General features: G+C 39.8%; 1 protein-coding gene across 1 annotated transcript in view; it reads right to left on the bottom strand.

The window, feature by feature from the left end:
- Nucleotides 1–375: 375 nt before the first annotated feature.
- Nucleotides 376–12,722, bottom strand: part of CHN2 (chimerin 2) — a 415,952-nt gene continuing 403,605 nt past the window's right edge. The window contains exons 10-13 of the mRNA XM_006896125.1: nt 11,670–11,747; nt 8,794–8,931; nt 6,665–6,770; nt 376–1,173 (exon numbers count right to left, since the gene is read on the bottom strand). Of these exons, the coding sequence (XP_006896187.1) occupies nt 1,002–1,173; nt 6,665–6,770; nt 8,794–8,931; nt 11,670–11,747 (494 nt within the window). The 3' untranslated portion in view covers nt 376–1,001. The remainder of the gene's footprint in view (nt 1,174–6,664; nt 6,771–8,793; nt 8,932–11,669; nt 11,748–12,722) is intronic.

Here is a 12,722-nt window from a genome sequence, read left to right as displayed (position 1 = left end):
ATTCACTTTTATAAATAAGCCAAATTTTGATTTGCCATTAACAGATGAATTCAGAAACCTTGCCTTAAAACAAGAGGAATGATGCTAACTTGTTACAAGGTCCAGTTATATCCAGTGTCCCCCAAATCATTGTACATTAAATTCCTCACATTCAGCAAGTTCCAGGACACACACACACACACACACTCACTCTCTCTCTCTCTCTCTGGGAAGACTAGGATCAATTCTGAAACATATTTTGAGAATTCACAAAATTTTTCTGAAAAGACAAGATGTGGCAATGTCAGGACATCCTACAATTGCTATAGACATAAACTGTACAGTGAGAAAATGCTTAAGAGCAAATATTTATCAAAAGCAGGTATGCCAGTGGCAGGTGAAATTTCATTTCAAAGCACTGCTAACAACAGAGGTATGTCAAGATAATACTGCATTCGTGGTAAACGTTTCTAGGACATCACAGAAAGAAGGCAGGACAAGGGACATGGGAATAATCAATGCACTGCATTGAGTTCTATTTGCTAAAATAAAATAATCTTGCAGCTAAAATAAAAATACATTTTACAATATAAGTTTCATTTAACATTTAACATAGAATTGTCTTTTCTTTTTGTAAGTGGAAAATGTATAACTGTATCAAGTACCTCTAAGAATTAAGTTCCCTTTTATTACTGATAAGACTGAACTTTAAAGATTTACATTGGGGTTGTTTTTTTTTAATAAGTTAAAGAAAGATTTATTAATCACTCTTCCAGTAACACAGACATACATACGAGGCACAGCAAAAGGCCCCAGGTGAGGGGCTTCTTGCCCTCACCCCTGCTCTCAAGTGGAGGAGGTGTGTGTCTATAAGACACAGTACCCGACTTGGCAATCCTCTGCAGTACAAGAAATTCTGTCACTTGCTTGAAAAAACAAATCAAGCATAAGAGATGTTTTTATTCCGTTCGCCTTATCAACTTTGTCAGGGCTGGGGCCATCCAGCTCATTTCCCTGATGGATTAAAACAAAACATCTTCATTTTCTATTAAAATCTGCACAATCAGCTTTTGGTACCGCATGTCATGGAGAGTGGTCAGGGTGCTGTCTTCAGGGGGCCTCATCAGGGTGGGCCCAAACACAATGCCCAGGTTTTCTGCACTCATGAAATTGTCTTTTTCATTCATGGTTACCCTGCCAAGGCAAGCACAGACACAGACATGATATAGACTTGTTATATACTTATTATGTACTTTGGTCTCTAACAACTTCTCAGGCTTAGGAAATGGCAAAAGAAAAATGAATAAGAATTACAGGAATAGGAAGTATCTAATGATTTCTCGCTCTCTTTTGGATAGATAATCACTAAGTGAATTACTGCAAATTAGAATCCAAAACATATTAGAATCTAAGTTATATTCACTCTTCAAAATTAGAAAAGAAAAAAACCTCATGCATCAATATGTAAATATCATTTAAATAATTTTGGTTTGAATAATGCAGAAGATTATTAGCCAGCATGTGTGAATACATATTTCTAGGTGACACAGACAGATGATCTCTTGGTTACTAAATTAACGGCTGGCTGTTCAGACTATCCAGAAGTACCTCAGAAGAAAGGCTTGGCTAATTACTTCTGAAACATAACAGCTAACACCCATTGGCTCCCCAGCTTACCAGTGCACACACAGACAGGAAACAGCATGAAAGAGGGAAAGACCAGCTGCCACTGAGTCATTTCAATTTATGCTGACCCTATGTGTTTCAGAGTGGCTTCCTGTCTCTTGGTGGAACTGGTGACAAGACAGAAGGGTTAATGGTAGAATTAAGCTACCATGGGGTTAGTAATAGCTAGACCATTATCATGGAAGAGGGTGTGGCTGGACTGTGACCAAATGGGAAAGCAGTTGTGCATTATTTCTAGTTCCCACAGGATGAGGTCTGGAGCAGTTATTATTGTTGAAATTGAAAAGTCATCATTTTCAACATCCTGATAAAATGCAAAGACTTTAAGAATAAAATTCAAGCTCCAAAGATGAATTAAGATCTTGGAGGAATAAAGTTCAATATTTTACTTTTTTGTCTTCTGAAATTCAGGTTTTGGAAAGTGTTCCTAATATATCTACAAAGGAGTAGGTTCTTCAAGGAAGAGAAAACTCTAAGGAAAACATATTCAGGTTTTACACTGAGGCCACCTTTTGTATCTATTCTCCTGGAGGAATTTGGGTTGGCTATTTTGCGTTCCGTAGGAAGATCAACTCAGGTTTCATTATTTTCATGATGAAAAGCTAAGAAGAAGATAGGAAAGAGGACATTTCTTTGTTAACAAGTATCTCCCTGTGGAGTTTACCTTTCAATATGATTTTCCTGGCTATTGTCTAACTTTGCCATGTAGATGGACAGGAATATGCAAATGGAGTGTGTTAACCTAGCCATAAAGGTTGGCTAGTCTTGCCATTAAATTGAGCAATCCAGCAACAGGAGGATTAGACCTCCCTTGTCAGCAAAGCAGCAGCAGTACCAGAAGTAGGAGAATGTAACATGTCTTTGGGCCCAGAAATTCATGCACCAGCTACACCTATGGCAGCAGCAGCTATCCACAGTCAAAGTAAAGAACTGATGTGACTTGGGACCTTGGGACTGCTCAAGCCTGAGGTGCCTGCAGGCACATTTTAGAAGCCACCCTGACTGTGTTCTATACTGGATTATAACCTTTGACTGCCCCAATACGGTTCTGTGTGGTTTGTGAGCTATCACATTAGATTTTGGACCCAGTGCAACTCAATGGCACATAACAACAACAACAACAACAATAAAGCAGTAAGATTTGAGTTGAGATGAGGAGAAAAAGGTATGGGAGTGTGGGTGACATGTCTGATCTCATGGGAATTGGTTTTGTTTTACTGATGCTATTGAAGGGGACAGTTCACATCTGTGAAGTTGGTAAATGACAGACATGGCTGTCCCCACATGACCTTTGCTCTTTTTACAGTTAGTCTCAAAAGTGGGATTCAATGTGATGGCCCCAGATTCATGGAAAAGTGGGATTTTGTAAGTAGTTATGGGTTTGAGAAGTGCAGTTAAAATGGCTACTTTTGCAGTGCCTAAAATGGAGGGAAAGTTAAACTATTTTTGGTCAGAAGCCATAATGCACATGAAAGGGATAAGGGTGGAGAATGAAGCTGGAACTATTAAGTCCTTGAAAGTTTTATGGCTAAAATTTTTGTTGATTTAACTTTATGAATATTGGGTTTTCCCCAACTATTAGTGTTATGATATATTGCATAAATAATTAAGGGATTTTAAAAATATTTAATGTTAAGGAGAATGATATAAGTGAATACCAGGTATTGTAAATCTTGAAAGTGCATAAGTCAGCCCTGGGTCTAAGGCTCACACGGATACCCAAAAAGGGAAGATCTGCCATGGAGAAAGACTTGTTGTAAGCAATAGAACTAGAGGGTATGGGGCTTAGCTTGGGGGAGGATTAAGCCCCACCCAGTACTCTGATGAGATTTGGATTTAAATGGATTTATAGACTCTCATTGGACTTTTGATTGAGAAGATATACATTTGGAAAAAGAAAGAAAATGGGACTTTGATTTTTTAAAACTGGAACAAAGTTTGGCTTCTGAGACAGGTTAAGGTTGGTATCCATCAGAACCCCTCTCCAGGACTCGCAGTTAAAGGGAGCTGATGAGTATGGTCACTCATGGTGATCATCTGGAACCACTGGAGTGGAATTAAGAGGCATGCAACAGTGAAGAGAAGGGCTGAGTTAGGATATGTTCCATCAGCAATATTGGCTTGGCATCCACATATACATGGATAAATGCAAAAAGGTTGCTGGCTTTGAGAAGCAGAGAGTCATGAAGACTCCCATCTTTTTTACTTGGCCTCACATGGAGGCTAAGACTGTGAAGGAATGAATTAGTCTGGAACACAAGAAAAAGTGTGGACTCCTGTGCTTGTAGCTGATACTCTTATGGACCTAGCCATGGACAGCTTGAGTTGACCAGTACCCAAGAATATGTTCCATGCTGTGAACTAATGTTGATTGCTGCAATTTCATGGTTTGCTCTTGACTGGACTTTGCTTATGGATGCAGATGCTAAAAAGTTCTAATTGGAACAGATGATTTCTCAGAGTATTGGTTTGACAGGGATGGGCAAATCAGAAATTTGCCATCTAACACAGGGGAGATTAAAGCATGAAGCATGACGTTGCTTACTTACTAATATAGGTGCTTTAACTAATATAGTTATTATAGAAAAGTTAATTATTCATATACGGATGTTAATGGTTAGAAAAGCCATAGGGTGGCTTACCTTTCAATAAGACTTTCCTAGCCACTTTTTGACTTTGCTACATAGATAGGTGGGAATATGTGACTGGGACACGTTAGCCTATTCACAAGGTGAGTGGCTATCTACCAATCCAGAAGGGAATTGGCTAGTCTCACCAATCCACAAAGGGCTTGGCTAGTCTTGCCATTAATTTGAGAATCCAAACTAAGAAAAGAGGGGATAAATAATGAACACTGCATTAGAACAGATGAAAGACACAACAGCTAAGAAGGAATATATGATTAGGCATTATTTGTATGACAATAGTCCAGAATAAGAGGTGCATAACAAAGCGGTCTGGGGGCGAAGGGAGGGAAGAAATTATGCAATTATGCATCAATGAATGAATATATATAAATGCTGTTGTTGTTAAGTGCTGTTGAGTCGTAAGTGACTCATAGTGACCCTATGAACAAAAGTCCTCAACACTTGTGTGACTTTCATCCTTGCTCCAGGTTCATAGGGTTTCCAGATGCAAGCTATTTACAGAAGTGGATGCCACTCCTGCTTTCAAGCATCAATTATGCATGAATGAATGAATATATATATGCACACACATATATATTTACTAATATATATGTATATATATTAATTATTAATATATATTAATGTGAACGGGGGTGTAGGGAGGTAAATGTGCAACAATGAAGGAATAAAAATCCAACTTTGCTGTGAAATTTCATTAAAATCACAATAAAAATAAATAAAAATATTATAATCCAGCAGCCAAAGAATTAGATGTCTGCTAACAAAGCAGCAGCAGCAACAGCAGGAGAATGTAGTATGTCCTTTGGTCTCAGAAATTCTTTTTCCTGCTACACATATGACAGCAGAAGACATAGCTGAACCAGAGACCTGATGTGAGATGGGACCTTAGAACTGCTACACCACTCAAACCAGAGCTAAAAACCTTTGCTTAAGTTTGTTGTACAATTGGGTGTGAGAGGCCATAATTTTCAGGACTGAGAACTTTGTAACACTGGCCTAAAGCCATGAGGCTAAAGGCTAAGGTGCCTACAAACACATTTTAGAAGACATCCTGTCTGTATTCTGCTACTTAGCTGGATTATAACCTCTTGACTTCCCCAATATGGTTCTCTGTGGTCTGTGAGCTATTGCATCATATTTTGAACCTAGTAAAGCTGTAAGATTGGTGGTTGAGGTGAGTAGAAAGACCTATGGGAATATGGGGGGGACTTATCTGACCTCATGGGAATGGATTTTGCATTACTGATGCTGTTGAAGGGGACAGTTCCCCTTTGTTAAGTCAGTAAAGGTCAGATGTGGCCATCCCCACATGATCTTTGCTCCTTTTACACTCTCTAATAAGCCTCTGGAAAGATTTTCTAGTTCTGTATTTTGGTAACGTTTTTGAGTCATTTTATCCTGGAGGGTTTTTTTTTAAGTGATTTAATATTATCTGCTGTCTCTGAGACAGTGTGAGAAAACCAATTGGAACAGATTCATATAAATTAGAACCTGACTTTGCAAGGTGGCCAGCTAAGTCACCACAGTAGAAATACTAAATTATTAGCATCTACTGTTCAGCTTGAAGATTTTAGTGGTTTTCCTAACAATGAGTCTTTGTCTTACAAACCATAACATTGGATATTGGTCATGTCTAAAGGTATAATTTTATGAACAATTAAAAATCCAGTCTCACACTCATAGTATAATAGTTTTTTTAAAAATGGCTTGTGCTCTAAGTCCAAGAAATGAAATTGTTGTTAGACGTTGTTTGGCACTGTCAAATTGATTTGAACTCATGGTTACCTCATATGTGACCATAACTATCCCTTCAGATTTTCTTGGATGCAGTCTTTATAGAAGCATACCACCAGGCATTGTTCCTGTAGAGCTATTCTGTAAGTCCCAGTCACTAGACAATTAGTTATGTGCTTAACTACTGTGACAACACCAAGGGTTGGTATAAATGAGATTAGTTTTGTTTTTTAATTGACTAACTGAATTGAAATTGGAATATCCCAAGCTAAAAAGGATTTAGCTTCCTGCATCCAACAAACAGTATTCATACATCTTATTAAGAAAATTTGGGAGCTCTGGTGGTTGAGAGAGTAAGGAGTTGCACCAAGTCAAAGAAAGGAAAGTAGTTCAAACCCACCATTGCTGCAAGGGATAAAAATTTCTTCTCATGTGATGTATAGCCTCTGAAAACATGCTGGAGCATCAGCTATGAGTTGGTTCTGACTTTACAAGAATGAATTAAGCTGATAATGAAAAACCTTAACACCTAATGATTGTACAGCACTTCCAACTTGCTTCCTACTGAATTATCTGATTTAGAGGACTTAACGGTTTGCAGGCAGCAGGCAGCTTACTTCTTGAGGTGGATCATTAGATATCGGAGAGTCTCATAGTGGGCAGGAGGCAGCAGCATCAGCACTTCGTGGACTGCTTCCAACCTCTCATCTGCATTGGGGATTTCTGTGAAGTTGATACACATCAAATACCAACAGTGAGTTATAACATCACATTGAGGTTTTCAGGTAACAAGACATTTGGCATGCTTATTTGCAATGGATGCGGAACTCTAATAAATTTACTCAACTCTAAATAGTACTTTATTTATTCACTTTACCTGTGTCTTGCCTCATTCTAGACAGTTTGAGAGTCAGAACCACACAGCCACTGAACCAATGATGTGGGGGATGGTGGTGTGAGCTGGACACAGGTCATGCCCTCCAGGAATTTGCAGCCTGGTACCTTATTGTCTGGTGGCACACGTATAAACTGTGTTTTGCCCATCTTCTGAATGCTGGATCAACTAGAAATTTCACTAACACAAACCTCAATTTAAACTCTACCACATTTGGCAGCAGTAAGTTGCAGTTGTCTGACAATTATTTTCCTGGCAACCCTCCATAATTGACTATCTGATGGAATGCAAAAGCTCTGGCAGATGAGGCAGCCAATTCAGATGGCGTGAATGTCACGTTTCACTAAAGTGCTGGCATGGGTAACATGGTGTACAGCCCATACTAGAAAGTAGATGCCAGGCACACGGACAATGTAAGGAAGTTTGTGTGTGCTTCTGCCCTTTTGGGTCTCTGATAGGTTCTGGCTGCTGCTCAAATCCTTCCCTCATGCCTGCTGGTGGAAAGGACAGTGCCCAGCTGCTAGATCTTTCCCTGCCTTGGTTTACCAGGCCCTGGAAGGAATGGCCTTATCAGGGAAGAGGCCACAGCTCCCTTGGGAAGTCCTCCTTGCACTAATCACTGCCTGCTCAGTATCTTCCCATCAGGTATATCATGACTATTTAGCAACATAGACATAAGACTTCCAAACCCTGTCCTATCCTGAGCCAATCTTACTGTCTCTGAGATCCCATTACCCTAATCACTGTGTCAATCCCACTCCTCTAGGGTCTTCCGCTCTTGTGCTTTCCCCTCTACCCTTCCAAGCATGATGCCCTTCTCCAAGTATTATTATTTTTTTTTTTCACTTGTTGTATACCATCAGATTGGATCCAACTGGCACAGGAGGAGATTGCCCCTCCCTCTCCAGGAGAGCATCTGGTGGATTCGAACAGCACGCTTTTGGGATTGTAGCGCAGCTTCTTGCCACTAGGCCACCAGAGCTCCCTAGTAGTAGTATATTTAAATAATAAACTAAGTTCAATTTCTCTATCATGCATCTTAGCATCAGCTGTTCAGATATGGAGGATTACCAGTAGAGTAATTATTAGCCAACTGTAAGATAATGCTATAAAATATTCTTCCTTGCTCTTGTTGTTCCTAGCCAGTGTGTAGCCCCCTCCTTCTGCCTCATGGTCCTCTCACTGCCCTGACAGCTGGGAGCCAGGTGATCCCTGCTGATGTCTGGCTGCTGACAAGCAAACTTGGGGTGAGTGAAGGATGACACAGATGCTCCCTTTCTCGACTGTGAGCTCAGCTCTCTAACCTGGGCTTTCTTCCTCAGTAAAATGGGGGTGATATTTGCTGACTGGGTAGATGAGAAAACTGTACTAGAAGACAACGGCGAGGGCTCCTGGTTTAGGACTTGACACAGTACACTCTTAACCTATTGTTAATTTTGAACAGCATTCATGGGAGAATCTTGGGATGTGACATTCACTAATTAGGAATGAGGTTCTAACAGATGAAAGTTAATCTATATAGTTCTCATTGATCAACAGCTGCTTTTTCGCTATAGATATGGTCATATTGTCAATATATGAGAACTAGCTGTGGTGGTTCTCAGCACATAAGGAATGGCACAGACAGCAGGACTGCCTGGCACCCAGCTTCAGCACAGTGCAGTTGGCTTGGCCCTGGTTCAACTTAGCTGGTGTACTCTGCCTGATTTTCTATTAACTGTTTATTGTTTCCTCACTTGGCAAAGCATGCACTTGCAATAATATCAACTGCTCTGAGTGTTCTTTTTCTTGAGGTCAAAAGCATTTTATGTAGAATTTGGTCCAAATAAAAACTCAGCCCTCAATACTTACTTGCTGCTTCTATGAATTTGGAATAGGTGTCATATGTGATGACAGGAATGGGTAAGTCTCTAAAGTATAGTTTTAGGGCTCCAGTGATGATGTTTATGTCTGGGTAGAGGTTGGCAGATATATCTGCCTTTTCACCATCTGCAAAAGAATCAAATGATCCAATTCCTAATTAGTACTTGATTTCACTAAATTAAAGCATACATAGAATTAAGAAACCCCAACAATGAATGCTCCCTTCCAATTCTCAGCTGTTTCAGCAGCTAGTAACACAGAGGCACAGAAAACAAAGCAGTTGGATGAGAACAAGTTTGGTGTCTGAGGGTAAAGTGAAGTCAAGGAGGGTAGTGAGATAGACTTGAAAATAATACTTTGGGTTCCAGGTCCTGATGATTTGTTAAACAAAAATTTAGCACAGTCATTTGTATCACAGATACAAAGGTTAATCACAGGATGACAATCCAATTGGAAACAAAGCGTCAAGAGCTCCTTTATCTCTACCAGTCTCCTTTGGACTTGGACTTGAATATCACACACACAAATAATTTTTGAGTTTCCATTGTCCTGTTCAGACTCACTGAGTTTCCTTCAGTTCAGACACACTGAGTCTTTCCCCTCTCTTATCCCTTCGGATGTTAGCCTGGGAAACTTTGACTTTCTCTCATGTGTGTTGAGAGAAGACCTTTTACAAGATGGGGTGATGCAGAGACTACAGTAAGGGGCTTGAGATGATATTTTCAGGATGATTCATATCTGTTGTTCATAGGGTCACTATGAGTCATTGTCAGTTCACATGGCTTGGTCTTAGCTGCTACAGAGCAGGCCTGTGACTATGGTGACCCCATACACAAGACTACGAAATGCTGCCTGCTTCTGTGTCATCCTCCACAAGTGATGGCAAATAAGACTATGATCCATATGGTTTTCAACGGCTGATATTTTAGAAGTAGACCTGCAGGCCTTTCTTCTGGTACAGCCTTAGTAGGCAAGCTCCACTGAGAACGAGTCAACATCATAGTGATGGAGAAGCCTCCAGTGACAGACAGGTGGTTGCAGTGTTTGAGATGCTCTGGCCAAGAATGAAAACCAGGTATCTTGTAAGGAGGAGGAAATGCTACCACTGCCCATGACTGCCCCCATTCTCTGTGTATAAAGATTCAAAGGTTAATCAGAGGACAACAATCTAATGTCACTTCTTAACATTTCATAACTATCCTCAAGATAATTATTTTTAAAAAGAACACTAGTATCAGTCTAATTTAACTGTCATAGACTGTAACTTTGTTGGATTTAAAAAGTTTCAATCATATTGATTTTCAAAGTTTAAATGAATTGAAAAAAAATTACTTTTCTTTTCTGGTGTAGAATACTATACATTTAGAAAACCTATGTACGTAAAATTTATCTACATAGTCAATAAAAGTAGTTTCATATAAATGAAAAAAGTTTCAATCATATAGGGAACATTAATATCATATTTTAGGTATAGAATTGTAAGAATTAATGCCTCTGCAAATTGGATTCTGAGGATAATATAATAGCACTACCAATATTCAGAAAGCTCTAAAAGCACAGCATATATACAATAAAGATCCAATTATTTAGATACTGAATAAAAGTTTATAGTAGAGAATCTACTATTCATCAGGGGCTGTTAAGCTCTGGTTAATCAAAGGAGAAAGAGTACACTCCCTTCCACAGCTGCTCATGGAAACTAGAAAATTACAAGCAAATGGGGAGATGATTGTTTTGGAGGCATGGGAAAAGCATGGGGCGGGGAGATGGAAAAAAGAAAAAGGAGTTTGTAGACCCGCTGGGTGAGGTCAGAAGGCTTCATGAAAGAGAAGCTGGGTTAGTAGATGGACATGCGGGAGCATGTGCACACATTCCAGAAGGAGGAGATGAGCAGCAACCAGGTGAAACAGACAAGAGAAAAATCAGTATTGCTTGAATGTAAGGCACAGCAAGGGAAGGAACTTGAGCCTGGACAGATGTGGATGGGACTAGGTTACCAAAGACTGCTACTAAGTTGAGACTTCATGCAGGGAGCTAAGGGCTACCTCAGACTTATTTGGATTGTTGTTGTTGTTATGTGCCGTCAAGTCGTTTGCGACTCATAGCAACCCTATGTACAACAGCCCTAAACCCTGCTCTATCCTGTGCCAATCTCATTGCCTCTGACACACCCATCCCGATTACCCCAGTCACTGAATCAATCCACCTCATAGAGGGTCTTCCCCTCCTGCGCTGTCCCTCTACTCTGCCCAGCATGATGTCCCTCTCTAAAGACCTGTCTCTCCTTACAACATTTGGATTATTTATTAGAAATCCAGCCTCTAGGGCTAATCGAGACTTACTGAGTGGCCAAGATGGAACCTGGTGATCTGTATTTATAATGAGTTCTCCAGGTTGCTTTAGAATATTTGACCTCATAAACAACATGGCCAAGAGAAAATCTAGCATAATCATCATGAAGAAAAGGCATTACCTCTTACATGTCTGCTTGCTTTTACTACTTCAGTGCTAGGGATGCTAATTAAGAGCTTTGAGGAAAGGAGAAGAATCCATTAGGATACTGAGATGGAGGTACTTTGGTGCAATGGACACTGATCTTGGGTATTTGGGCAGTCATCTTAAATGGCTCCCAATGCTGGTTGTTCTGCCAAGTTGTCTTCTAAATTCACTCCCCAGTTTGGGAGTTGAACTTTTAAGGCAAACTCAACTTCTCTAGAGAGGACCAACTGCGAGATTCCTGAACCACTCGTTTCCTCTGATTTCACAACTACTAGTGAAACTCCTCTTCCACCATAAAGAAAACCTGGTACTAAAGAGACGGTGTTATGTCTTAGTCAGGTGGCATTAAAGAAGTGGGAACCTACCTCTGTCAAATGCCATTTTGACATCTTCGATGTGTTCCGTGAACCCAGAGACTCTGTAAAGGCCTTCTGACTTTAATCCTGTTAAAAAGAGAGTATGTATGATTCTTTACTGTTAGTCCAAAATATTTAAAAAGAACTTATTTCTTGACTGCACTGAACACTACCAGGAAAAGAGAAAATACACTCACTGATAACACAGATTATAAACTGTCATGTCAGAACTTGGACGAGGAGCCTCTCCCACTTCCAGTGAAAGTCTATCTTCATTGACTTGTGTGTAGCCAACGAAACTTGATCTTTCTGCTTTGCTTTGCAAAGCTGAAGGATATTTCAGGTTCTCATCAACCTTAGTTCTCTTGCCTATTCTTCAGACTAACATGTGAACATTTCATGCCAAAGTAGCTTCCCCCCTTCTCTCTAATGTCATCTTGATCCATTTTCACCATTGTAAACAGCACTTTGTTGTTGTTTTTGCGTGCCCTCAAGACGACTATGACCCTATAAAGAACAGATCTGAACCTTGCCTTATCCTGCATCATCCTCATCATCTGATATGCTCCAGGCTACTTGGCTAAGTCCACACAGATGTATATGTGTTATGTGTGGTACATATTATCCTAATTTATGATGTCTCTCTGTCATCATTCAAATCTATATGCTCAATAATTTGAGGTAGACAGATTTGGAGGCAGGGGAATTGCATTTGGTTTGTCAAGAAGTAGCACATGTTGATTTCTGTTGCATTGCATTGGGTTATTTATACATCTCAATATATTTTAATTTTACAACCAAATTATTAGGTACATATGATTCTACTTTTTAACTGAGGAATAGGGGTTCAAATGGGATAAGTAAGATGTCCATCATCACATATGACAGCCAGTAGGAGACAGGGTTAAGATTCTAACTTAAGTCCATCATTTTTTCTCTGTGCCACATCATACAGAGATAAGGATGCATGAGGGCACATTTGGGGAACAATAAGGAATAGTCTGTGGTTGAGGACAGAATGAGATGTTGATGATGATAGCAACGACAAAGGGAAATTAAGTA

This window comes from Elephantulus edwardii, unplaced genomic scaffold, assembly GCF_000299155.1.
Source record: "Elephantulus edwardii isolate Elephantulus edwardi_28Jun2011 unplaced genomic scaffold, EleEdw1.0 scaffold00182, whole genome shotgun sequence".
Taxonomy (NCBI): Eukaryota; Metazoa; Chordata; class Mammalia; order Macroscelidea; family Macroscelididae; genus Elephantulus; species Elephantulus edwardii.
The sequence above is the reverse complement of the archived record's forward strand: the minus strand, read 5'-3'. Positions and strand labels throughout refer to the sequence as shown.